The sequence below is a fragment of the Ochotona princeps genome, chromosome 5 (assembly GCF_030435755.1).
Source record: "Ochotona princeps isolate mOchPri1 chromosome 5, mOchPri1.hap1, whole genome shotgun sequence".
In the NCBI taxonomy this organism is placed as follows: Eukaryota; Metazoa; Chordata; class Mammalia; order Lagomorpha; family Ochotonidae; genus Ochotona; species Ochotona princeps.
Window position 1 is genome coordinate 71,913,241 of NC_080836.1, and position 26,639 is coordinate 71,939,879.

At 40.1% G+C, this 26,639-nt stretch overlaps 1 protein-coding gene across 5 annotated transcripts in view; it reads right to left on the reverse strand.

Annotated features, from left to right (window-relative positions):
- Positions 1 to 26,639, reverse strand: part of HECW2 (HECT, C2 and WW domain containing E3 ubiquitin protein ligase 2) — a 396,630-nt gene that overhangs the window by 70,496 nt on the left and 299,495 nt on the right. For all 5 annotated transcript variants that reach the window (XM_004576960.3, XM_058664754.1, XM_058664753.1 and 2 more), the window contains 3 exons: positions 21,572 to 21,757; positions 3,919 to 4,053; positions 232 to 334 (listed from right to left, as the gene is read on the reverse strand). In XM_004576960.3, coding sequence (XP_004577017.2) covers positions 232 to 334; positions 3,919 to 4,053; positions 21,572 to 21,757 — 424 coding nt within the window. The remainder of the gene's footprint in view (positions 1 to 231; positions 335 to 3,918; positions 4,054 to 21,571; positions 21,758 to 26,639) is intronic.

Sequence of the window (26,639 nt, forward strand, 5' to 3'; positions counted from 1 at the left end):
CAGAAAAGGCAGAAAAACAGTTTTAAAATCTCTTCCCATTGGATTTTACAAGATAGACACTCTTGAAGATTAAAGATTTATCCTACATTTTTTACGGATACTGTGACAATGTCTAAATGCAGGTCAAAAAGCAGCAGGGACACAACAAGGAGATTTTACTTACACAGTATAAACGATTTACTCTGACATGACAGCACTGTAGGTACAAGTTTCTGAGGAGCAGTCACTTACCCACAGGGACCATGTCCTGGTACTGTGGCCTGCTCACTGTATTGAATGTGCTGGATGGCCTGGGGAGAACGGGTGGTCCCGCGTGTCGAGAATCTTCTCCCACCTGCAAACATACACATCATTAACGTTCTGTGTTCAGAGATCGAACCCTTGGCCAAATAGTTCCAAATATTTCACAACGAGTGTGGTGAAGCACCAAGCAGTTAGAACAGCTACCAGCAGTGGAGTCCCTAGACAGGCTTTCAGTCCTCAAATGTCCCATCTTAGTGGACCCACATGGAGAAGGAGGCCTCCACAGCCTAAAAAGTAGCTGGGGCAGATACCAGCATTGATAGCTCAGTGGCTAAATTCCTCACCTTGTAAGCGCTGGAGCCCATATGGGTCCAATTTGTGTCCTGGCTGCTCCACTTCCTATCCAGCTCCCTGCTTATGGCCTGGATCCAGTAGAGGATGGCCCCAAAGCCTCGGGACCCTGCACCCATGTGGGACAGTAGGAAGAAGCTCCTGGTTCCTGACTCTGGATCGGCTCAGCACCAGCCATTGTGGCCATTTGGGGGAGTAAACAGCAGACAGATCTTTATCTGTGTCTTAACTTCTCTCCGTAAACCTGATTTGCCTTTCCAAAAAGGTGAATCTTAAACAAAAATGTGGCGTGGTGTAGGAGGCAGGGGGAGAGAGTGGAGGCAGTGCTATCTACCAGGTGGAACTGAGATGGTTCAATATGCTGATGCTTCCCCAGGCTGCAGCAGCCAAAGAACAGATGTGCTGATCAGGAGTTACTTTGGCTCCGGCAGAATACAAATGGGTAACAATACAGGCAATGGGGAAAACTGGGGGTTAAAAAATTACATTGGGACTGTGCCAGGACATTTCTTTCCCTGGTCAAGGCAGGCCAGGGAATTCCCTGTTTCAGTAGAGGAGGGACAGGGAACAGCAATCTTCCCTTGGAGTTCTATGGTAGTGTATCATCTTAGAAACAATTTTACATGCCTATTAGAGCACCCAGCACAACAGCTCTTTCTGGTTTGGGCCGCCCACGCTAGAGTGCTAACAGCAGCAGGTGTGAGCTAAATTGGGATGTCCTAACCTAAATTATTTAGTTTACCTACTGTAGATTTAGAAACACACAAAAGTAGATAGCTGACTAGACCCAATAACAGTCTTACTAGAAAACTCTTAACATTGGTTTAGCTTTTGTTTTTAGCAACCCCCCCCCCCCATACAACATAAGTCATCTAAGACAACAGCAGAACAGTAGAAAAAAACAGAGAACAAAATGCAAAATAGCATACTGGATTTATACGTTGGTCCTTAGATTGTATTCCCACCCACTGAAGCTTTCCCAAGCACTTGATCCTAGTACGTCAGTTAAGTGCTGGCTGATGATTTTTCTAAAGACCTAACCCTAGAAATATCCATCCTCCTCCACCCTCTGCTGCTTGTTTATCCTTCAAGAATGTTCTTACTCTGGCTTCAAGGAGCACGTTCCTTCAAGATGAAGTTCAATGCAGAGCTCTCACTACACTTGCTATTTCTAAAGCAACTGCAATCACTAACAGTCCTTATGATTTGTCTAGTAGTTCACAGTCAACAGGGAAATGAGAAAGATATCTATGATTATCTTAAAAGGGCAAAAACATGCTTTTCTTTCCCAACTACTACAAAAGTTTATGACGCATTTTTCGCTCAGGTTTGTTTCTTATGTGCTTTGGTTTCATATGTTCTTTCTGAATTAAGAGCACAGGAAACATGTGTGACGTGTTTGTGTTCCTTACAAGAACCAACATGTCAAATGCACCCAGTAGGTGTGGTGTTCATCTGCTCTAAGGTGAAGAGATCACCAGTTCTGCTGATGGGCTGAATGAGTAGGAGGCAGCGGGCTGGAAAGACTCAAGGGCTTCCTCACCCTTCTTCTCTTGAGTTAGTATCTACCAGGCATGGAGTCAGCCACTCTCTGGGGAGATTCAACCACTAACTCTAGCAGTCAGTCAGCAAATGCAGGGCCCCTACAGCCCAACACGTACTTTCCCTCCTGTCAGTAGGTTATCACATGTTAGCATTTCTCAAAACAACCTAAAGTGTCCTTCTGGAGACCTCCCTGTGGAACCAGACCAACAGACCACAGGGAGGATGAGCAGCCCTGCAGGATGGTCAGAGCCGTGGTGTCAAGGGCATCCCCTCCAAGGGTGACCAACACCATGGGGGAATGCTGAGCACTGCCAGGCTTGTTATCAACAGCATGGGAAATCTGAATTCAACTTTCAATCAAACCCTGAGAGTCCCTTTCTGCCACAACAGATTAATGTCAGACCATGGAAACAATTCCGGTTGTGAGGGAAAAGGATTAAAATAAGATAGAAATACACCTATGACTCTCTTGCATGCTTTTCCAGGAAAACAGCCCTGAGGAGCCCGAACAGCCAGCTTCATGTTATGAAGACACAAAAAGGGAAGTGGCCAAGTGCACTCATCATGTGATAAGTCAGACAGAGGCCCAATTATGCTGCATATTGCACACGGGTCCAAAGGTGAAAGGCTGGTTCTGCTCCTACGAATGCTGCCAGCATCATCTGCTTCACCACTAATGGTTTCTATGACAGCAAGGTAAAGATTTATTAGCTACTCGTAAAACATAAATATTTTTTTGCACATACCTCACCCTGCAATAGATTTATATATCATTTTTATAGGAGCTTCTCATGGATATTCTATGTCTGCACTTAAAACCAGTCAGCACATGATGAATTCGAGCAAGTATGAAAATTATAAGGGGGAAATTCCAAGAGTGGAATTTTGATGACCCAAATCCAGTTATTTATTGCATCCATAATTTCTTCTTATAATAGAAGCTACAAAAATATTTGGCCTCTAATATAATATCAAAATAAGAGATGTACAGAGATAGAAGAGGCATGCAAGAAAAGAATCTTAATTATATTTGTCTAAGAAAATTTTTAGAAACATATACCAATGATGGCATACGCTAAAAACATAAGCCCATATTAAGGGGAAGAAAATTTGACCTACATCATCCTTATATTGCCTAAAGCTGGGGAAGGAAAAGTAATTTTTTAAATTTCTGGTCCTTCTGGTTGGGATATTAGATCGCCCTCTTGTGGTTAACATGGGTCACTACAGAATGACAGTGCCGGGCCTAAGACTTTCAGTAATTCTTAGAGCAGCCCGTTTTTCCTGGGTAACTTTAGGATGCACAATAATTTAAAAGAACACTAACAAGGATTCCACAACCCTATAGCCATACATGAATATTTTAATGTAGTTTAGCAAACCCTCATTTAAAATTTCTTCCACAACAATTTTAAGCACATTTCAGTAAGTTACTTACATTTCTTCCTATGGGAATTCTCTGGATATGCAAAGGGCTTATCAGCATCATTTTTTGAACATTTAGTACTTGGCCAATTCCCTCTCACCTTCCACTGAATTAAAACAAATTCTTAATTCCCCCTACCTGCCTCATTTATCCTGCCGTTTTAAATTTGTGATTTAGGTTATAGGTATGTCACGAGAAAACCCTGCCCGTCACTCAGAGCTTTTTGGCTTCCACACAATGTCCTCCAAACTAGGATAATACACACCATTCAAAGCCAAGGCAGCTCCACGTACCACTACATCCTAATCGCTTCCGCCAACCCACAGCCGGCCCCTCACGCGCCCAGGACTCACCTCACCAGCGCTGTGGCTGCGCTGCCGTGTTAAGTGTTGCCGGTGGACCAGTGCACTGGTCGGTCTGCTGCTCTGCAGGGGGAGCCGAGGATCGATGAAAGTGGTAGTCCTGGAGTTGTGGTCGACAAAAAAGGCCTAGGACCCAACCACGGGATGAATAGTCAGTCCATGATAAAATACAAAACAGACCGAGAGTATTACTACACATTCAGGAACAGGAACACATTCTTTCAGAGTTCATTTATTCAGGTGTGTATTTATCTGGCAGAGAAGAAAGTGAATGGTCCCACCTGCTAGTTCACTCCCCATATGTCTGGAACAATGTAGGGCCAGGCAAAATCCACGAGAGCCAGGAACTCAATGTGGTTGCCCTATGAGGGTGGCAGCAACTCACCTGGACCCACCTCCTTTGCTTTCTAAAATGTACTTGAGCAGGAAGCTGCAATCAAGACTCTGCTCAGAGGTGCCAGTGTGCTGCTCAGTGTCTTAACTTCTCTATCACATGCCCAACCCAAGACCTTCTTTGCTGTCACGATCTTTGCTCCAGTTTCTCATAATTTTTAATCCTTTTGTGATTTCTCTTTGCCTTCTTAGGACAGAGCAGAATAGAGAAAATCACACTTACATTGGCTCTAGGACAGAGAGAGTTGGAAGGGACCTTATAGATTTTAGGAAATACTCTGAAGAGATAGCATCAAAGAAATGGTCTTAGGGGACCCCAAGAAAAAATTCAAATATCTAAAAAAAATATGAAAAGATGCTCAGGCTCACTAGCCTTCAGGGAAATACAAATGAAAAACCACATTAAGGTTCCACCTAAGTCCAGTGAGGCTGGCCTACATTCAGAACTCTACTAACACTACCTGCTGAAATGCATGTGGGGAGAAAGGCACCCTCCTTCACTGTTGGTGGGAGTGTAGGCTAGTACGACCACTACGGAAGTCAGTATGGAGAGTGCTTAGAGAACTGCAAATAAACCTGCCGTCTGACCGAGCTATCCTGCTCCTAGGAATATATCCAAAGGAAAAGACATCTGTATATGAGAAAGGGTTCTGTAATCCTATCTTCACAGCAGCAGCAGCATCGCAAAGACACGGAAACAACACAGATGCAAGGACTGGATAAAGAAACTGTGGTACATCTACTCCATGGAATACTGTTCAGCCGTTAAAAAGAATGAAATTATATCATTTTCATCCAAATTTGCATCCAACTAGAGACCATTATGCTCAGTGAATTAATTTAATCTCCAAAGGACAAATACCATATGTTCCCTCTGATATAAGGCAACATTCATGCAAATTATAAAATCAATAACTCTTTCAATACTGTTTTTGCTACAACTCATGGGCTTTGGTAGCTTTTATTTTCATTTCTTTAAAATAGTTTCTTTCCTCATTAAATTCTTCATTGACTCATAGATCATACAGTAACATCATTTTCTTCAAAAAGGTTCTTATTTTTCTTTTTCATTTATTCAGAGACACATTGGTTATTCGGTAGCATGTTATTTAACTCCATGGTATTGTAAATTTTTTAAACTTTATTCCTGTTGTTGATTTTGTTTTATGGCTTTTCATTTAAGGAGATGTATAGTAACTGTGTAATAGAGACTATCATATCCAAATGTGAAGATACAATGCACCTTGCATCTTAACTTCCAAATCAAAGATGAACTCCCAATGAAACTGTTGAGATATATCTTGAGAATAGGATGCTGGACTATCTGCCATTGTCTGTACCAGCAATGTCAGAACACACTTAAATAACAGAATAATGGACTTATGACTGCTTATAAAGGGCTATACTAGTGTAATAATATAGGGGAGAGCAGTAGCAGGGAGGGACTTTGAGTAGAGGGTAAGGGAAATCCCAGAGCCTATGGAATTGTATCATAAAATTAAAAATAAAATAGAAGATAAAAACAGAATGGATGTTTGAGTTTCTCTTAACTGATGCTGTTGTCTCCAAGATTATAATGAAGATCAATTAGAACTTCAAGCATCAACTCTTTCTCTTGCTTCTTGCTTCTCTTTCTTTGCCTCTGCAGGAAGCCACAAGATCCTTCCTATTTTCCCCACCATATATACTCCATTTGTCTTCTTCCAGTCTGAATTCCATTTGGTTTTGGGGAGGGGCTTTACCTCATACATATAAATACTCACAGTTTCTCAATTCTTCTACATGCCTACTACTTTTATTCATTTATCTAGCACCTTGCTAAAAACAAAGCAAAAACAAAAAAACACTTTCACAACTCTTGATTACATCACCAACCTAATCCAAAGTTATGATGACTACCCATCATCTACAGAAAAAAAAAAATTCTGGGCTCAGCAGTGTGGCCTAGTGGCTAAGGTCCTCGCCTTGATCCCATATGGCCGCTGGTTCTAATCCCGGCAGCTCCACTTCTTCTCTATCTCTCCTCCTCTCAGTATATCTGACTTTGTAATAAAAATAAAATAAATCTTTAAAAAAAAATCCTAACATTGGTCAGTTTGTCGAGATTAAGGAAACCCCGTTCATGCCCATCCATCCTGGTTAGTCGTCTTTATACATGCCACCTCTGATTTTGAATTAAGTCACTTACTTCTCTGAGTCAGATTCTTATAAAAACACATCTTCCTCATTCATAATAACTATTTCTCCCCCATATTAGAAGAGTAGAAACCAGATTGCTCAAGTTTATTGCAAAGCCTTGGCGATATGAGATGATGAATGAGCACAAACCATTTATATCAGTTGTGCACCAAAGATAGATACAATGTGGAAACAAACAACCTTTCCATTTGTTTAGGTCTAAAACTCTACAGAGGTGTTTATCCTTATCACTGGGGACAAATGGTCTAAGTTTTCACAGAAAAAAAAAATTACTCAAGATAATAATGAAACCAATCATTTCAAACTTAGAAATGCTAAGTTTTCTCTGATCATTTAAAATTAATCCAGTCACCAAGAACAAAGGAGACTCTTAGGAGAGTCAGGAGATATGGTGCTGGAAAAAAACGAGCATCAGAGCAAATGATGTGTGTCAAATAACCCAGGCAAAGGTAGACTGATTTTTCAAACAAATGGAGCTCTGTTTACCAACTACCAGCAATGGGGGCCGGTATGTGGCACAACATGTTAAGCTAGCACTTGAAGTGTCAGCATCCCATATGGACAGCATTTCAAGCTCCACTTCCATTTCCAATCCAGCTCCCTTCTAACATACCTACGAAAGCAGCAGATAATGGCCCAAGTGCTTGGGTTCCTTCTACCCACATAGGGGATTTGGATGGAGTTCCTGTCTTGCTGGTGTTGGCTTGGCCTCGTTCTAGCTGTTGAGATCATTTGGAGAACAAGTCAGCAGATGGAAGACCTTCCACTCTTTTCCTCTCTCTTTCTGTACGTGTATATGTATGTACAACTCTGCCTTCCAAATCAGTCAATCAATCTACGAAAAGAATGCATGCATCTGGGAAAATCCCAGAAGTATATGATACATGCATGTGTATATGTGTGTGTGTATACATATATGTTTTAAGTCATGTTCCTTTTATGGAAGAAAATGTTTCTACATATCCATAGTTAAAACATGGAATAAAATAATTTGTGGGTATCTCCAAGATAGAAAAAAATCACTACTTCATACAGAAATACGATTAAGCAATAAACATACTAGAAAAGAAAGCAGAAAAACAGGACAAGAGATTTTTTAGTCCCTTCTCTTTACGCTCAGTTTCCAGGCACACAGACTCAGTGAAATGGGGGTTTTGTGTGACTTTCGTCATCACCCTAACATCTTGGGGATTGCTTTCCCTTCCCTAGCCTATCATGTGACACATCTTTCAGGTATTTACAAAAAGGTGCACCAGCAACAAACTCTGCACATACTTGCAAGGACAGGCTCTGGATTCAAATGTCATACTGGGTCCCATTTGACTTGGGTTTCTAAAATATTTGCCCATTATCTCTGTCACTATTCAAAGCATCTCAGAGGAGGAAGTAGTTAATACAAATGCACATGGTAACTATGTAGTTATCACAATAAATCCCATATTCTCCATATTAAGTTATTTGCTTAGCAAGCTCTTAGAACTTTAAAAAACATTATAAACCATGTTGTTTAAGGGAGAAATTACAGAATGTTAAAATAGCATTACCTACTCACCTAATTTCTTAGGAATGCTTGAAAGAGAAGGACAAATGGGTGTCTATATGTAGGACAATTTGGATTTGCATGCCATATCATAACCTAATTTGATGTTAAGAGGGATTGTCTCGCTAAAAGCTGAAGGAAAGGGCTCTTTCTTACTCATCCTGTTATCCCCACTTGCTCTGGAAGCTGTCTCTGGGAGAAAGTAGGTGTTCAGCACCTACTCAAAGAAGTTAATTCACAATTAACCAACCAAGTATTAGAAATCAGTGTGCTTTTTTTTTTTACAAGCACAGAAACACTTTTGATAAACACAATGGATAAACAACCAACAGTGTGTGTGTGTGTCAGATGAAAGGGGTGGGAAGCCAGTCACCATCAGACCACAAACAGAATATAAGGTTTTAAAACCATAGCGTAAATATGAATCAACTCCCAAGTTAACTATAATAGTGGGAGGCAAAACAATGATCAAATATTTGGAAACTGGAAAAAGGTCTAATCCTGAGCTCTAGCTCCACCACTTATTAGCAAGGCATTCCTGGACAAGGTACTTACATTTTTTAAAACATCAGTTTTGTTTCTATAAAAAGGGGATAATTGCCTATGTTAAACAAAGGCTTCATAAGGTCACTCATATACAATTTTTAACATAATGCCCATGACTCCTCAATTATGAGATATATTTTATCACTAACAATAGATTCCATTTATAATCATTTTTAAGGATCATAATTCTTCTTGCCATAGTCCATGAACCAGTTGTAAAAACAAACAAACAAAAAAGAGACCCATGAAAAATATATTTTCCATGTTCCTTGAAGGCATGTATGGCCAAGACTAAGTTCTGGCCAATGTGACGGAATGTATCACACTTCTGAGAAACCTAATGGGAAACAGGTTGATCCCTCCTTCTGTTTTGCTGCCTGCAGTATAGAAGCTACTAGCTGGCACTCTGGCAGTACTTGGAGCAATGGAAATGAAGGATGACTGAACAAAAATTCAGAAGGAACCAAGGACTCTGGAAACTGGGAGAACCACCCAACAAGCTCTTACACACCCACTGCTGAACTTCATGTGAGAGAACACAATTGTGTGTTTTAGATTCTGTATGGTATTCCTTCACAGTCAGGCTAAATTAAATCCTAACCTAACAGTGAAGCCTCTGCATGGTCGAGGAAACACAACCATTCTAAAATTAAAGCCAGAAACCACTCTGAGTAAGAATTTCCATCATATGACAATGGTATCTCATTGTTTTTCACCTTTAATACACTGAGTAACAGTTCTAGGCTAAGAGACACGTACGGTAGGAACTAATCAAACTGGCATGACAGGAATTATACCATGTGTAGGAGAAATTGGGCATTCTTCTGCCTGACTTCAAGGTGCAAAGAACAAGACCTCTTCCCATCCCCAAGTCTGGTTGCTCATCTCTCTTTCCACTCTGTTTTCTGCTTGCCATCTTTTCTTCATGTTCTTCTACACCTCTTATGCCTCATACAGAGGTAGCACTTGATTTTCAAAACAAACAAAAAAACACTTAAGAATGTCTTGAATGAGGGTGACATTAATAGCACTCACATGGCCTGACCTCACCTTATTTCAGCTCTGAAAAGGCTGCTACTAATCCCAGACAGCATACCCCACATTGTCTGCCTGTTGGAAGGATGACCCTGCATTGGAGTAGGTACTTGCATCCTGCAGGAGCTCTGTTTCAGAGTCAAACGGAATGTGGATATTGTGTACATAGCTTTGTCAAGTTCCAGGCACTTGGGGAGAAAGTGCTCCATGAAGACCTCTACCCTTACCACACAGCTAAGAGGACAGAGCACTGAAAGCAATTCCTCTGGCCAGAGCTCTGGCTCTGCGGTGGAGCCACTGCTTGACCTTGCGTATTTCTGCAGCGCTCTGCTTTATCCATGCAGAGGGGATTACTCAGGTCACAGCGGCATTGTTCAAAAAAAACCCTCTATTTTACCACAAAGATGAGAGTAAAGAAAAATCACTGCACATTCTCGGCTTTCCATTTCTACTGGTGACACACAAATCAATTATGTCAGGAAAGTGGTTCACTCTCCCACAGGAAATGCTAACTAGTCCAGGCCAGTAATGAAGCTGACCTAAAACTTCTTTAAAAAGTTTATTATTATAAAGAGAATAGACCTCATAGATATAATTCTAAGAAAATAACCACTTTGCCCTTCCATATTCCCTCCCTGAATCCCCCTCCTTCATCTTGCCCCTAAATCTGTACAATAGCATTTTTTAAAATTCACTTATAATTATAGGCATAATACACCACTAACCATAATGTTCAACAGATAAAAAGTAGAAAAGATCTTTAATATGGGTCATTTGAATGTCAAATTTTTAACATTTTGCAATTATTTATGCAAACATCTAGCATGTATTAGCTGGGTAGAGTATTTTGAGAATGCACACCACATTAAAAAAAGCAATTGTTTAAAAATAGATTTTTGTCACATGAGCTACCAGCAAAGTAAATTTTTAAACAACATCAATTCCCTCCTATTAAGTCTCATCAAAGAAAGTCACTTGAGCCCTTTCATGTGCTGAGTCCACTGAGGCCAACAACGAAGAACTGACAGGAAGGCAAGTTCACAAACTCCAACGTTATTTTCAAAACTTCTACCCTTTCACTGCTTCAGGGCATAGCTGTTGTCAGGAAATACAGGCTGATTGGAGCCAAGTGGTATTTTAGTGAGGCCAAACAAAATACAAGGCTCTCCTTGCACAATTCTTTGCTTCTTTGTTTTTTTAAGAAAAGAAAAAGTCATCAGTATTTGTGAAGAAACACCAACCCAAGGCTCAACAAATTGAAGCTGAAGACGTTTCAAATTGTTTCCAGTTCACATTTTGCCAAACCATGGGTACATACTAAAAGCCATGTAAACAAAACAAGGAAAAGTGCTTGTAGCTATGCTACAGAAACAGAGCCGGCCTCCTACCTTTATCTAAAGAGCTATGGAAACAAGAACAATCGGAGCCAGGTCAGAAGTGCTGCATATAGGATTTGTTCCAAATTGTGTTGTTCACCATACATTCTGAAATTTCCAAGAAAGTGATATATAATCTACTTAAATTTTTATAAAGGTTATACTTACTATTCTCTCACCTTCAAAACACAAATCTCATCTTAACTCCTATCCCTCAGCACAGTATCTCTCTGCTTGTAAAGAATATAAACAAGCTATTATTTTCTCTGTATTAAATCTACTACTTTCTCACCATGGTGGACATGAAAAGGACTGAAAGACAATCAGTCTAAGTAAAAGGCAATCATGTTAACTGGCACTTTTGAAGGACTCAGTAGTCTCACATATTTCATGACATTTGTAGCAGCTACAAAAATAGGTGAAAGATGACTTTTTCTTAATGTCGGTGACCCTAGCTCTAACAATACTCAGAGAGATTCATGATACTTGACAGGGTTCTGCAGAAAGACCCTCTGTGTACACAGTTCCTACATCCAACCAACCAACTCTAGGAAGAAAATACTAAAAAGTGGCCAGGCATCTGGCACAGGGGTTGGGATGCTGCTTGATACACCAGCATCTCCTATTAGCATGCTTGGGTTCAAGTCCTGGCTCCGCTCCAGCTTCTAAACAATGTGCAAACTGAGAAGCAGCAGGAAAGGGCTCAAGTTTGGGTCCCTGCTACACACGTGGGAGACCTGGATGCAGTGCCTGGCTCCTGGCTTTGGCCTGGCACAGCCCTGGACATTGGGACCATTTGTGAGTGGATGAATTGATGGAAGATAACTCCGTGCGTGTGTGTGTGTGTGTGTGTGTGTGTGTGTGTGTGTGTGTCTTTCTATCTCGATTAAAAAGAAATTTTTTTAAAAAAGCAAAAGGATAATAGGCCATATGCAAACACCAGCATATTACTGTGGAAGACAGAAAGAAACTAACTACCTAGTTAACACATTAGAAGGGCATTATCATTGCATTTAAAAAAATAGCCACCCAAAACCTCCCTCCCACTCTGCTCCAACTAATTCCCCCTATATTATTACAACAATATAGTTCTTCATAAACAGTCCTAAGTCCATCATTGCAGGCATGGACAATGGCAGAGAACCCAGCATCCTACTGTCATGATATAGTCATGAGAGTCCATCATCATTGATCTGGAAGTAGAGACGCATACTGCATTGTATCCTTACATCTGGATATGACAGTCTCCATTACACAGTTATTATACATCCCCTTAAATGAAAAGCACAAAACAAAACCAACAACAGGAAGAAAAATAGAAATTTACAACACCATGGAGTTAAATAAAATGCTACCAAATGACTAATGTGTCAATGAAGAAATGAAAAAGAAAATAAAGAACCTTCTTGAAGAAAACAATGGTATTGTATGACCTATAAGTCAGTGAAGATTTTATATAAGAAAAAACTGTTTTAAAGAAGTAAAATAAAAACAAAAACATCAAAATCCATGAGATATAGTTTCTGCTGATCTTTGTTGCACATAAGGAAAAGATCCTTACATATGCTCATGAAAAAAATCAATTGACCAATAGAGGAATGGCAAGCCGACTCACTGCTGACCTCTCATAGGAAACATTACCGGCCAAAAATAATGGAGAGACATATTCCAGATTCTATAAGCAAAAAATTGTCAGCCTAGAATAACATACTCAGCAAAGTTTTCCTTTGTATTTGAAAATGAAATAAAATTCCTCCACAGCAAAGAAAAGCTCAGAGAATATGCCTCTTCAACCTCCAAGCAAAATAACAAAAGACTAAATCAAACAATGAAAAGCCCATTGCTAAAATGACAGGACCAAGTTGCCACCTATTTATATTGACCCTGAATATAAAGCATTTAAACCCATCAATCAAATGTCGTAGATTAGTACACTGGATTAAAAAACAAAACCCATCTATCTGTTGCCTCCAGCTGCTTCAAATGTATGGACAGCTCATTTACTTAGTGCTTTCCTAATTTCTTAACATGAGCACTGACTGAGATGAACTTTCCTCTTAACACTGTCTTGATTGTGTCCCATAAGTTTGATATGTTGTTTTGATGCCTTCATTTGTTTCAAGCAATTTTTGAATTTCCCTTTTGATTTCCTCTATAATCCACTGTCCATTTAGTAGCATATTATTCGGTCTCCAGGTCTTTACATGTCTTCTGGTGGTATTTTGACCTATTGGTCTCCAGTTTCACTCCATGATGGTCTAAGAAGAGAAATGATACATTTTTAGTGTTTTTTTTAATTTGCTGAGGCTTGTTTTGTGGCCTATAACATGGTCAATGCTGGAGAACATGCCACGTACCGATGGAAAAAAAGGTGCATTCTGTGTAGGATGAAAGGTTCGGTAGATATGAACGAAGTCCATTTGCTTTAGTGCCTGTTTCTTCTTGTCGCTGGGAGAAGAACAAACATCCAGCATGTTTGAGGGTTCTGACCAAGTGGTTTGGTTAGTTCTGAAAAGCTGTTGCTGTTGCCTGTTCAAGGGTGAGGCAACCCTCCCAATGTCCATCGGCTCTCATAGCTGACCTCAAGTCTCCATTCATCCAGATTTTTCCTGTCAGTTTGCTGGGGTAGTTGTCTAATTTGCTCTGTTCTCCTTCCTCTGCTGCGGTACCAAACGGGCTGCCACTTGCATCCGGGTCTGCATCCACTCTCTTTTTCACTCACAGGCAACGACCAGGTCCAGGCAGCCAGAGCCCTGCCAGATCCCCACCCCCAGGACTCACAAAACCAGCACCCACCTCACAGGTGGCCACAGCGACCCTGACCAGGTGTTTCACATTTCATTTTTAAAAACATGACACTTATGCTCTGTTACTTACAACATCTGAAATTTCCTAGAATTTCAATTTAGGTCCAAAAGGAGTAATTTTGGAAAACCACTGAATATTATTTGAGAGTACAGAGGAAAGAGGAAAGAAAACACAAAATTCTTTATTTAAAATCTGAGAAGGAAATTAAAAAACACAAATAGTTCCTTAAAAAGCAAAACAAATTAGCCCTTTTAACAAATTTAGGAAATAAAAGATTTCATATGTTTTCTCTCCTTAGCTATGCTATTCTGCAGCATTGTTCCTGTTAATCCTTAACCCTCGATGATGCAGCTTTCACTGATTTCATTACAATAGTAAGAAGCCCCTGAAATTCACCCACAATTTCTTCATAGGAGCCATTGTCTTCCAGTACTTTCCTTTTCTACACGTTCACTTAGGTATTGTGCTTTCCTAGTTCTAGTTTTTCTCCTCTACAACCTCTTTTTTTCTCAAATCTCACCCATCACAGAAGGCTTAGTTAAAATATTAAGTTTGCTATGAAAAATATCCAGGTCTCACATGGCAGAAAGAAGTCATTGTGCCCTGAACCTGTGTAACTTATAGCATTGCTGTGACACACATCCCTTCAGAACCCACAACAGACGCACTGGGGTTCAGCGACAACGTCTGTGAGGAGGAGTGCTTTGTGGCCTCATGCAGGTAGTACATGATTCCACACAAATATGTGTGTCTGATTTCAAGTCCAGCTCCAAATTGTCTTTCAAGGATGTTTTTAAAACTTACTTTCATGTAGCAGTGATGAAGAATACAGTCTCCAGAATAGGAGGGTCACTGCTGCAACTGCAGTACAAGCCTAGCCAGGACATCACAGTCACCACACGCAGGGCAGAGGGAGAGAGAACACTCTGGATTTAGGCCAAGGCAAACATCCTGCAGTGCCCAGGAACAACATGCAGAACAGAGACAAGAGCGACGAAAATCAAACCCTTCTGTGAGGAAGTTGGTTGGATCCCCACAGTTAAGTGAGACCAGTAGTTTCTGGTGAGGAAGAATGGGACACTGACATTAATCCTACTGAATATTCTTTCCGTGAGAGAGAGGATTCATCCATGAACTGTTTTTTTTTTCTTTATCTTTTTGATGACAAAACACTTTAGTGACTTCTATATGGATCGCTACTATGACATAACTAGTCAATATTTTCATCAGGGTAGCAATCAGGGCAACCGCAGTCATCCCACTCTTCCTACTGTGCCGTGGGATCCACTCTACTTTGCTGCATTTTGATATCACCTCTCCTTGCTATCCTCAAACTATAAATGCTCAAAAGTTTACAAATGTGTAGCTTTTACTTTCTACAACATAAGAAAGATAACAAGTTAATTACTGAATGAGTTGGGATAATACAAGTTATTATGGTTTTCCTTCATTTTTAATCTCCCTATAATTTGATAATAAATAGTGCTCCAGTTTTCAAGGGTCAGACAACCCTCCCAATGTCCTAAGAGCTGGACACGATATGTTACTAACCCTCATTCTGAAGAAAGCTGAAGCTTGAGGAGGTCATAGCAGTAGTAACTGATCTGGGAATCCTGACCCTAATTCAGCATGATTTTCTCAAACTCATCAAAATAACAATGGCAAAAACAAAACAAAAAAACATTCCAAGGTTAACTAGCATATAGTTTTCCTTATTAAAGCCCATTTTTCTTTTGTGAATGTTATCCCCATGAGTATATACAAATGATTAAACCCAGCCAAAAAGCATTCTGAAAAGTCAAGTTTTCATGCTAATGATACATATTTCCTGCATAAATAATAAAGCATATTTACCAACATTGTTAGCTAGAACCCAAATTATACTTGATCTTCACATTCCTGTATGTGGAGAAGGGATTAAAAAAAAAAAACTTTTATAAGAAGCAAGCAAAATTTTTCTTTTTTATATTGGTATATTTTCTTTGCTTACTTCAACCTGAAGTCGGCTACAGTGTGTATTGAATGTTACCTGAAAATCCTAGGTCTTTGAACAAAAAGATATACCCAGACGTTGATAACCAAGTCTCAGAAGACTATGGTGGGCAAAATGAAACTTGCTTTATTCATCAGTATCATCAAAATTAAAATTAAAATAATTAAGTAAGCCAAGTAATAGAGCAAAGTACTACTAAAAGGAATACTACTATGGACCTTTCCCAATATAATTAAAAGAAAAGCATGACCTACTCAGGTTAACTATATGTCCCTCCATCCCCAATTTCATAAGAGAAATCTAATCCCCAATGCGATGGTGTTTGTGATGGTGGAGTCTTCACAGGTGATTCAAATCTGCTAATGCTTTGCTCTTGAATTTCCACAAAGTGACAACTATGAGAGATAATCCACTGTTATTTACAAGCCACATAGTCTGCTTGGTATTTTGTCTTATAGAACCCCAACAAAGCCAATTACATATATGATGTTAAACCAAGTTTGAAAACATATTGTTTACCCTTTGAGACCAAAAATCAGAAAACGGTAGCATTTAGAGCTAGAAAGGGGATCTTGACCTAATTCAACTTACTTATTTTCACCAGCTCTACTGACACATGTAAATCAGACACATATAATTCACTTACTCGAAGCGCATGTTCTGTTGTTTCTCAATACAGGCACAAGCCATTGCCACAATCTAATGGTAGAACATTTTTATCCAACCAGAAGGAAATCCCATATGCATTAACAATCAGTTCCTCTCCTATTCCAATCCCAGGCAAACAGTAATCTACCTTATGTCATTATATATTTGTCTACTCTGGACATGCAATATAAATCGAATGACATCATATGATGTTTTGTGACTAGTTCCTCTCAGCAAACATTTTCAGTGTTCATTTGCATTGTAGTATGTATTATTGTTTTATATTATTCCATTGCAGCAATCTATCATGCTTTATTTTTCCATCAAATCATACTTGGGTGGTGTCTCTGGTCTCTCATGAATAAAATGGCTGCTATGAGTGCTCTTATGTTATGGTGTGGAGGTATGCTTCATTTTTCGTGGGTGTATAATTAGGAGTAAAGCTGATTTATCCTGTGTCATAATTAATCTTTTGAGGGACTCCCAAATCGTTTCCAAAGTTGCTGCCCCATTTTATATTTCCACCAGTAAAATCTGAGCGCTTTAATTTCTACAAATTCTGGTCAACAGTTGGCAGTTTTCATTTTCTTTTCAAGTACAGCCAGTAATGGAAGTGGGAAACAGTAGCTCACTGTAGTTTTGATTTACATTTCCTAAAAAACTAATGGTACTTAACAGAAAATAATGACATTTTTTAAAATGGCATGGAAATAATTGGACATTCATATAAAAAATAAGCTGATTCCTACGTTATACCACATTAAAGGTTAACTCAAATTTGTTTATGGACATAAGTGGATCAATGAGATAAAACTATTTAATACTTAAGAAAAAAAGAGAACTATATCTGTAGCCTTGAGCTACATAATATTTTCTTGGTATAATACTGAAAATGCAGATGAAAAGATAATACAGGGCCCGGCGGCGTGGCCGAGCGGCTAAAGTCCTCACCTTGAATGCCCCGGAATCCCATATGGGCACCAGTTCTAATCCCAGCAGCTCCACTTCCCATCCAGCTCCCTGCTTGTGGCCTGGGAAAGCAGTCGAGCACGGCCCAATGCATTAGGGACACTGCAACAGCGTGGGAGACCCGGAAGAGGTTCCTGGTTCCCAGCTTCGGATTGGCGCAGCACCGGCCATTACACTCACTTGGGGAGTGAATCATCGGACGGAATATCTTCCTCTGTCTCTCCTTCTCTCTGTATATCTGACTGCGTAATAAAAATAAATAAATCTTTTAAAAAAAAGATAATACAGATAAATTGGACTATATAGAATTAAAAAAAAAAAAAACCTTCTTTGGTGGGTATTCGGCTTACTGGCAGAGATACGAGTTAAGATAGTGGCATCCTGGGCCCGGCACGGTGGCCTAGCAGCGAAAGTCCTCACCTTGAACCCACCAGGATCCCATAAGGGTACTAGTTCTAATCCCAACAGCCCCATTTCCCATCCAGCTCCCTGCTTGTGGCATGGGAAAGCAGTCAAGGATGGCCCAAAGCCTTGGGACCCTGCACCCAGGTGGGAGATCCAGAAGAAGCTCTTGGCTTCAGATTGGCGTAGCATCAGCCATTGTGCTCACTAGAGGACTGAATCATCAGACAGAAGATCTTCTCTGTCTCTCCTCCTCTCTGTATATCTGACTTTGCAATAAACATAAAATGAATCTTTAAAAAAGAAAAAAGACAGTTATATCCTGCACCAGGGAACCAGGGTTTGACTCTGGGCTCCTGTTCTGACTTCAGCTTTTAGTCACTGTATGCCATTCAGCGCAGTAGGAATGGCTCATGGAATTGGGCTTTCAGCTCCTAATACCCTGGTTTTGCTTTAATTGTTAATTTTAAATGAATCTTTTGCTTATCTTTTCTATGTTATTCAAACTTTTTTTAAAAAAATGCATTTTAAATGATGCTTACATAGTTGATCAGGGTGGGAAGGATCGAGGTTTAGGGAAAAGTGAATGTGATCATTGTTCCCAAGTTTTCTATTTATTTTTCCTTTATCTGAGGGGAGGGAGGATACTAGGGGACAAGACACACTCAGTTTCCCACTTGTTCCAGCACCGGGGTATGGGGAACGGCCACCCAATATTGACCCAGGGTCCTGATGTGGTATACACACTGAGGGTTCTGCCCAGGTGCTTTTAATAGTTCTGAAATGTTGTTAATCTCGCCAATCCAAGGATGAGGGAACACTTTCACAAACACTTTTTTTACCCTTCAACTTCCAAGGTATAGCAGATTTTAAACTCCTACAAAATCTCATCTAATTTCAGTTCTTAATCTTCAGTGCAGAAACAAAACTAAACAAAAACTCATCTAAAATTGATAACAGCTAAAGTGCAATATAAACATAATCCCCACCTTAATCAAACATGTATTGTGAAAAAAAGAGAGGCCAAATGGGCCAATTCTAGTGAACTTCAAGCGTGAAGGAACAGGAATGGGGAGGGACCTGGAAGCTTCTTCTTGCATGTGTCCAGAAAAACCAATGACTCAATGACCCACAAACTACAAGTCACAGAGTTCTTCCACTTCTTGTAAAACCCTTCAGTGTAACACCACTTGGTTAGAATAAATAGATGCAAAGATACGTAACTCTCGAAAGGACATCATCTGGTAGGGAAGGCAAGGCATGTCAACAACTACACCACAAGACAGATGGGAATAGTTGTCATGAGGCATCAAAAACAAAATTATGTAGAAATTCAAGAAAGGGACAGACGACTGACTATGCCCAGCAGGCCAAGAGTAACTCATCCATAGTCTGTGCTTAGATGGCATGTCCCTCCCAGGTTCTCAAAGTTCCCTGAAAAGCCTTAGCTATTTCCATTATAACTACTAGAGCTCTACTCACCTACTCACTAGTGAGAGGCAGGATAGGAGCACAGACTCTGGAGTTGAACTGCCCAAGTTCAAATCCTATTCTATCATTTATTAATGATAGGAACTTAGTCAATTCGCATGATCATGCTCTCAGGCTGCTGAACCAAAATCAGCCTCAACAATACCACATCCTGCCTTAGTGTCCTTGCCACATCTTCCTGATTTTCATGCAAATGCTTTCTCACACAATCACAAACTTGCTCTCTTTCATATCTTTTCTCTTCGGGCTTGCTATGGATAATCTTCTTTTGGCTTGGAAACAGAGGATTATCAAAAAGATTTTCAGGGCCAAAGTTGTATCACAGCAAGTTAAATTAGCATCTGTCATGCCAGTATCTCTTGTGGGCCAGTATCTCTTGAATTCAGCACCTGGCTGTGCCACTTTCGATCCAGCTCCCTGTCGATGTACATGGCAAAACAGTAGAAGACAGCCCAAGTCACTGGGCCCTGTACTCACATGGGAGATCCAGCTCCTGGCTCCTAGATTTGGCCTGGCCCTACCACAGTCATTGCAGCTACATGGAAAATTTACCAATAAATGGAGGATCTCTCTATGTCTCCACCCTCCCCATTCTCCTTAATTGTGCCTTTCAAATAAGCAAGTCTTTCAAAAAAGAGATGAAGTCAATAGTTTTGGTGACAGTTTGAGGGCTCATCTCCTAAGAAGATATAAAGTAAGGGCTATTGAGGATACTATTGGAGCCTGTGATTGGAACTCCAACTACATTTGAGGAGGTAGGGGCTTTTACACAAGCAATTTAAGGGCAGCCTACCGGGTGAATTGCTCTTACTCATCAGGCTATGGAGTCAGTCCCTTTCTTGAGGTTACATGTACTTTGTAAAACCATTCTCACTGCTTGTAGTTCAGAGATGACACTGGAGCTGAGTCTAGAAGTAGTAAAGGTGACTGTGGTATTCTTATTAGTGGGTACTTGAGCAGATAGCTGGACATGCTACATTTCCTTTAAGTTCTTTCTCTGATCTAGTTAATTCTTGTACTTGTGTCACCCATGGCTTTATCTATGAAGTTTTCCACAACATCCTCCATTAAACAACAATCTCCATTCCTGTCTTTCTTTAAACCTGGCCTCTGCCTTATTCCACACATTCGCCAAACCCTGGGGTAGTAGATCTTTATTGATTGGTCTGTCACTTGCCTTTTTTTTGAAGAATGGCAGATCAATGATGTAGCTGGATTATCTGTTTTCTGTAGGAGTTCACCAAGGATTTGTCCGACAAATGACTAAGAACTATTCAATCCTTAAGATACCATGTAATGTTAATCTTTCCTACTGCCCAAGTCACATGGACCAATGGTTTTTTGTTTCGTTTCGTTTTGTTTGTTTGCTTGTTTGTTTAGCTAATGAAACAAAGCTGGTTACTTACCACCTAGAGAACACCACGCTGTACATTGGAGCATAGCCTCTTGAACAGACTGGGCCACAGCTTGGTTCGGCCCTTGCCTATCTGTGTCACTGGCTCATTCTGGACCTGGCGCTCCATATCCACAAATGGTATTTACAGTGCTGCCTTATCAAGTTGCACAGAGAATTTTCTACTGACAGTTTAAACTAGTCATTGCTTATAAGAGGTGATGAAATGTATAGTAAGGATGAAATAAGACAAAATCCTAGGGGAGAAAAACCTTCTTGCAAGTACTAACTTTCTCCTTCTGATTGACTCATACAGCAACTTCTTGATTATCATCAGGTTTTCTGGTTCATCTGTCTCCAAAGGAGGTACAGATGTGGTTATTCTGGCCTGTGTGGCCCAGTTACCTAATGTTCGTCAAAGATTAATGAGCAAATCTTGCCTGATGTGCTAGCAACCAACATTATTGAGCTCCAAATCCCAATGATGTAGTTGCTTGTGTAGTGATACCCAGCCATGCTTTTCAAACAATGTTTCAACTTTCCATTCAAGTATCTACACTATAAACCATATGAGGAAAAGAGAAAAGTGTTATTGCTAAAATAACTTTTCTATACTCAGCACAAAATATACTCAGAGATGACAGACACAAGAACATTTGGAGAAAAGCATGTGTCTCACAACCTTTCACTCCACACACTGCTTCAGAGTGGTTGTGTAATAGCTTGCCTAAACAAACAACCTGCTTATCCAGACATCCCCAGGACCAGAAGAGAAACAAGTGCCAAAACCACAGTCAGCCATTCTCAGTAATCACTCATCAAGCAGCTCTTGGTGGCAATTCCTGTGTTACCTTGCCCTGATGATCATGTTTCATTTCCCAGCCCCTTGGCAGCTCCAGCTGTTTGTTCGCAAACATGTTGAGGAATCCGACAAGGTCCCGGTTATGCTGGTAGCGTTCAAAGTGGTGGGTGTCCCGCCGGACTTTGGTGATCATGTGCTTCAAACATGTGTTGTTTGTAAACATGCGGTAGGCACTCTGGAGAAAAGGATCAAAAGCCAACATTAACCTGCTGGTGACACAGACACTGTGAATACCACAGGGGCACAGCTACCTTTTAGGTAGGATTACTTACATAAGATGCATGTAGAGGCTTCCACATAATTCTACACTCACAAATGGAAACAGCAGACAAAGCATCTTGAACAAGTAAAGTGCAAACACTATAAAAACTAAGGCTGGTCTTTACCACGATGTCTAGTTTCCCAAAGATCAAAAATGCTGTGGTGTGTCATGCCACTTGGGACATTAGGTCCTAGAGTGGGTTTGGGGCAGAACACACACAGTCAAAATTAAATCATGTTGAAAATGAATATGCCCCCTCATGGTGAACCTTGAGAAAACCAGTTCTCCCAGCAGGATCAGACCAGATCACTGACTCTCTGGGCAAGTGTCGTTGGCATTCAAGGGTCAAGCCGCATGGAAGAATATCACTGACATTTTTAATATTAGCGGGACACACAATGGGATGAGCTGCTATTACTGTCATAGTCAATTGAGATCACTGCAGATTGAAGTTTTCATCTCACACCTTCTTCGAGGCATGAGATCAGTGACTGGAATAGTTGGCAGAATTACCTGCACTTTGTTATCTCTTTTTTCCTTCTCCTTCCCCCAGCCCCGTATATGTCATAGAATTTATGTGGTTAAAGCCCAATAAAACTGCACCATACCACCTTATGAAAGTAATTATTTGGTCCAAAAGTTACAGACCTCATCTCTTTAAACTCAAGAGAACACTCCGAGCCATTGCTTATTTGTTGTGGGTTGTCCTAAATTGAGTCAGTCAACAGATGCTCATTGTACAGTGTCACGTGTCTATCAGTAGAAAAGAGAATAAAAGCTATTTCCTATGAGATCCATGAAATTGGCCAGGCTATGAATGGTGTATATGAGCATTCAATTCTTTTTAAACAGATCAGAGCAGTTTGGACACCTCCTATCTTTAATATATCTGGGATTTTATCCTGTGTCTGGAGGCCTTCAAGCCTTTCTTCATGAGTTCTGTTATTATTCTGATCTAAGTTAACCCAAGGCAAACTCAAAAAACACTAAAGTTCTTGGAAATCATTTCAATGTTAACAGACATTTTGTTATTTAGAACAAAAGATACATAATTATTAGGATAATCAACATTGTTCCATTTTTTCCAAGTTCTCTTCAGATGTTTTGTGTACAATTCAAAATAGTTATCTAGCTAGTATGAGTCCCTCTAGCATGGCTTTCTACTTTGGCAAAGCAAATACAGCAATTAGAAATGTTTGTTAAGATGCTATTCATTCCCCAGCCAGGTCTCAGGGTGAGTTCAGGAATTGGGGAATCCTAAAATCCCAATTTGGGATCAGAAGTAAACTGTTGGTAGTTCAAGACACTGAGATTGAAGCATAACCTAAGCTATTTTCACTGATTCATCATCATCATTTACTTTTTGCTCCATATTATTGCTGGCTAGTCAAAACAAATGGAAAGGAATGAAGGAAAGAAGAAGAAAGGAGGGAGGGGGAAGGAAGAAGAGAGAAAAGAAAGAGAAAGACCACACTGAATCATCCTCTCATCTTAGTTCTTTAATAGCTGAGAATAAAACACATCAGGCTGCCAGTCTAAATGAGAGATTTTGAAGGTTGTGAGAGCTGTTGTGTAGTTGAACACACAGACTGCTGCCAAAACAGGCAGGCCTGTGCAGGGGCTCTGGCAATTAGAAAGCAGGAGGGAGTAAGAATGTGATACCATGAAAACTGAGAAGGAGACTAATAAAAGAAATTGGAGGTTGTCAGACACAAACTTCAGTTAATGGTTTAGCCTGTGGCTGACCTTGCCTTGGAGTTTTAAATACAGCCAGTGAGGCGTCTGTTTTCTGTATCTGGCTCGGTCTTGCTGATAGAGTTTCACAGAAGCCACTGCAAGCTGACAGGCCTAACACCACACCAGTTCGCTGGCAATGGCAATGTGCTTTCCTGTCTTACACTCCTATAAGTTTCTTTGGGGACAAATTATTGTGGGACAATTTTGTCTGATGAATCATCCATGCCATTAACTGTTGTGGTACAGAGCCCACTGCCAACACACAACCACTGCTCCCTCCCCTTCCATTAAAATAAATAGGCCACAACATGATTCTTTATCTAGAGCACCAGAAATCCCCCTAGGTTTGCTAAAGAAGCACAACTTCATTAGGGTAAGAAGTAATGGCAATTGGGTAGAGGAACTCATCCCAGCCTCAGGCTTGAAACAATTCCCTGGGGTTGGACAGATTTTTAAGCACAGGAATCTTAAGGTTGGTCTAATAATTAATTATGTCCTTTCATCTTTCTCTTCTCTCAGTGAGACAAATAATGCAGTGCCAGGTTTGACTGATCTTTGTCAAAAATAGCTACCAAAGCAAATGAGCTGCAAGAAAAATCTCTCTCATTAGTAACTGGCAAACAACCTTAAGAACCATTGCTTTGCTGGCCTGAATAACATGCATATGGCTGTCAGGGTCTGTACAGAATGCTGAAGGCCAACAGGAGTGTCTCTTGAGACAGCTCTATTTCTCTCAAGGAACTACTTTTGACAAGCATACATATATTTATTAAAAAGAGTGTGTACTTGGGCTCGGCGGCGTGGCCTGGTGGCTAAGGTCCTCGCCTTAATCCCATATGGCTGCTGGTTCTAATCCCGGCAGCTCCACTTCCTCTCTGTCTCTCCTCCTCTCAGTATTTCTGACTTTGTAATAAAAAATAAAATAAATCTTTTAAAAAAAAAAAGAGTGTGTACTTACCCAAATACCAACTATAAATCAGTATCTACTATAGCATGTACATATGTAATAGATATTCATGAGTGCATATAAAGGCTATCACTACTGGTAGATTAAAAAGTGAGAATTTAGAAAGTATATATGTTAGGTCACACAAAGCTTCAGTGGGATATACTCAGAGCTTTGTCACTCATGGACAAAAACAAACTGTTTCACAGTATGCTTCAATTTGCTCAATTGTAAAATGGGGTAATAATTGCCCTGCTTTTTAAATTGGCATGAGAGATTTAAATCCAATGGAACAAGAGGTGTAAATGTGCTTTGAAGAGGTTAAAAATCACTATAAATATACAGGGGAATACAGGGCATTACTATTACATAAATCATAGTAACATAAGTCATAGTAATAATAACAGTAGTAAAACCGGTTGATTTTGTTTTGCTTTAATTCTTTGAAGATTTTGGGCCAGCATCCCACTTGTATTAACTTAAGAAGGGTCTCACCTTTCATTAATTATGTGCTAAGCCCTGGGTTAAAACCTAAGGACAAAGAGATGAGCAAGACCTGACCACTCCAAAGGAGGCAAAGGAAAATTATAGGTGGAGGCAGACGGAAGAGGATTGCTGCAGGCAGAGTTGGGCAAAGCCCACGATGGCAGTGCAAAAACTGAAACACAAGGAGAAAGCTGTACAGCCAAGGGTGCAAAGGACCCACAGTGTCACAAAATATTAAGCAGATGGGATCAGACAGAAAATATTTGTCCTTCACTGAAACTCACATGGACAACGTTAAAGAGAAGAGGCATCTGTGGGACCAGTGTGCTGGCATAGCACCCTAATTCACCAACTGTGGTGCTGGCATCCCATACAGGCACTGCTTCAAGTCCTGGCTGCTCCACTTCTGATCCAGCTCCTTCCTGCTAGTGCCTTGGGAAAGCAATGGAGGGTGGCCCAAGGCTTTGGGCCCCTGCATCCACGAAAGAGACCCAGAAGATCCTGGCTCCCAGCTTTTGGACCTGCCTATCTCTGCTGTTACGGCCATTTGCAGAGTAAACCAGCACATGGTTCTGTTTCTCTTCCTCTCTCTATATCTCTGCTTTCAACTTAAAATAAATAAATCCTGAAAAACACAGAGATGCGGCATCTACTTTCTTCCTGTGGGGTTTCATGTTCTAGTTAGGTGTGGATGTTTCTGTGCTTGCTTCTTTATCTTAAGGAAGAAAAGGTAACATAAATGCATCTCTGTATACTTCTCTCTTTCCCCTAACAAGAAAGTAGATTGGGAAAGAGGAAATAGTGCCTATTTCAAAATACAGTATCATGAAAATGTATGAATGAAATGAATGATTTCACTTGGAAAGATCCTGCATGTGGAGTCAAAGTAGATACGGTGGGTGGCAGTTGTTAAAAGTAGAAGAGGTCCTTTTAAATGATCTCTAACCAGACAAGCAAGGCTTGGCTTTCCTTTGATGTGATTTCATATTCCCCTTTAGTTATGTCTTCTTTTCTGCAAAACTCCCTGTCCTAGCTTCACTTTTGCTCTTTCTTGTCTTAAGGAAATAAACACAGGATAGCTGAGTAAATGATCTACTGGACTTCTCAAGTGGAATTTTGCTAAAACCCCTGAGCACTTGAGTGTGTTTTGTTTGGTTAAAGTGTTTGAGCATTTAGAAGTGAAAAATACTGAGTGAAGTTGGGAGGAATTATTACTGTTTAGTAGCAGAACAAGAAAATGCTATATAAATACTCAGTTGTGATCAACTAATTGCAATCCAAATAACAATCCTTTTCTGTAAGCTTTTTGTTTCATGCTGTAACAATGACATACCCTGGGACAGGTGGCTCAGTTTTAATTTGAACTAATTGTATTCTTTTCAATAACACAACATATTGCCAATAAATCAAATCTACCTTTCATATTTCAGAAAGCCTTCATCTTACATAGGCATTAGGAACTTAGAGTTGGAAACAGCGTTCTTATATCTATAGCAACTACTTCTTATTTTCACATAGGAGGTTTGGACATTTGCATACATTAATTGCAACAAAATTTATTATTAACAAAGTTAAGTGACACGATTTGCTTACAATATTTACTAGAATATGGAAACCTTCCTGTTT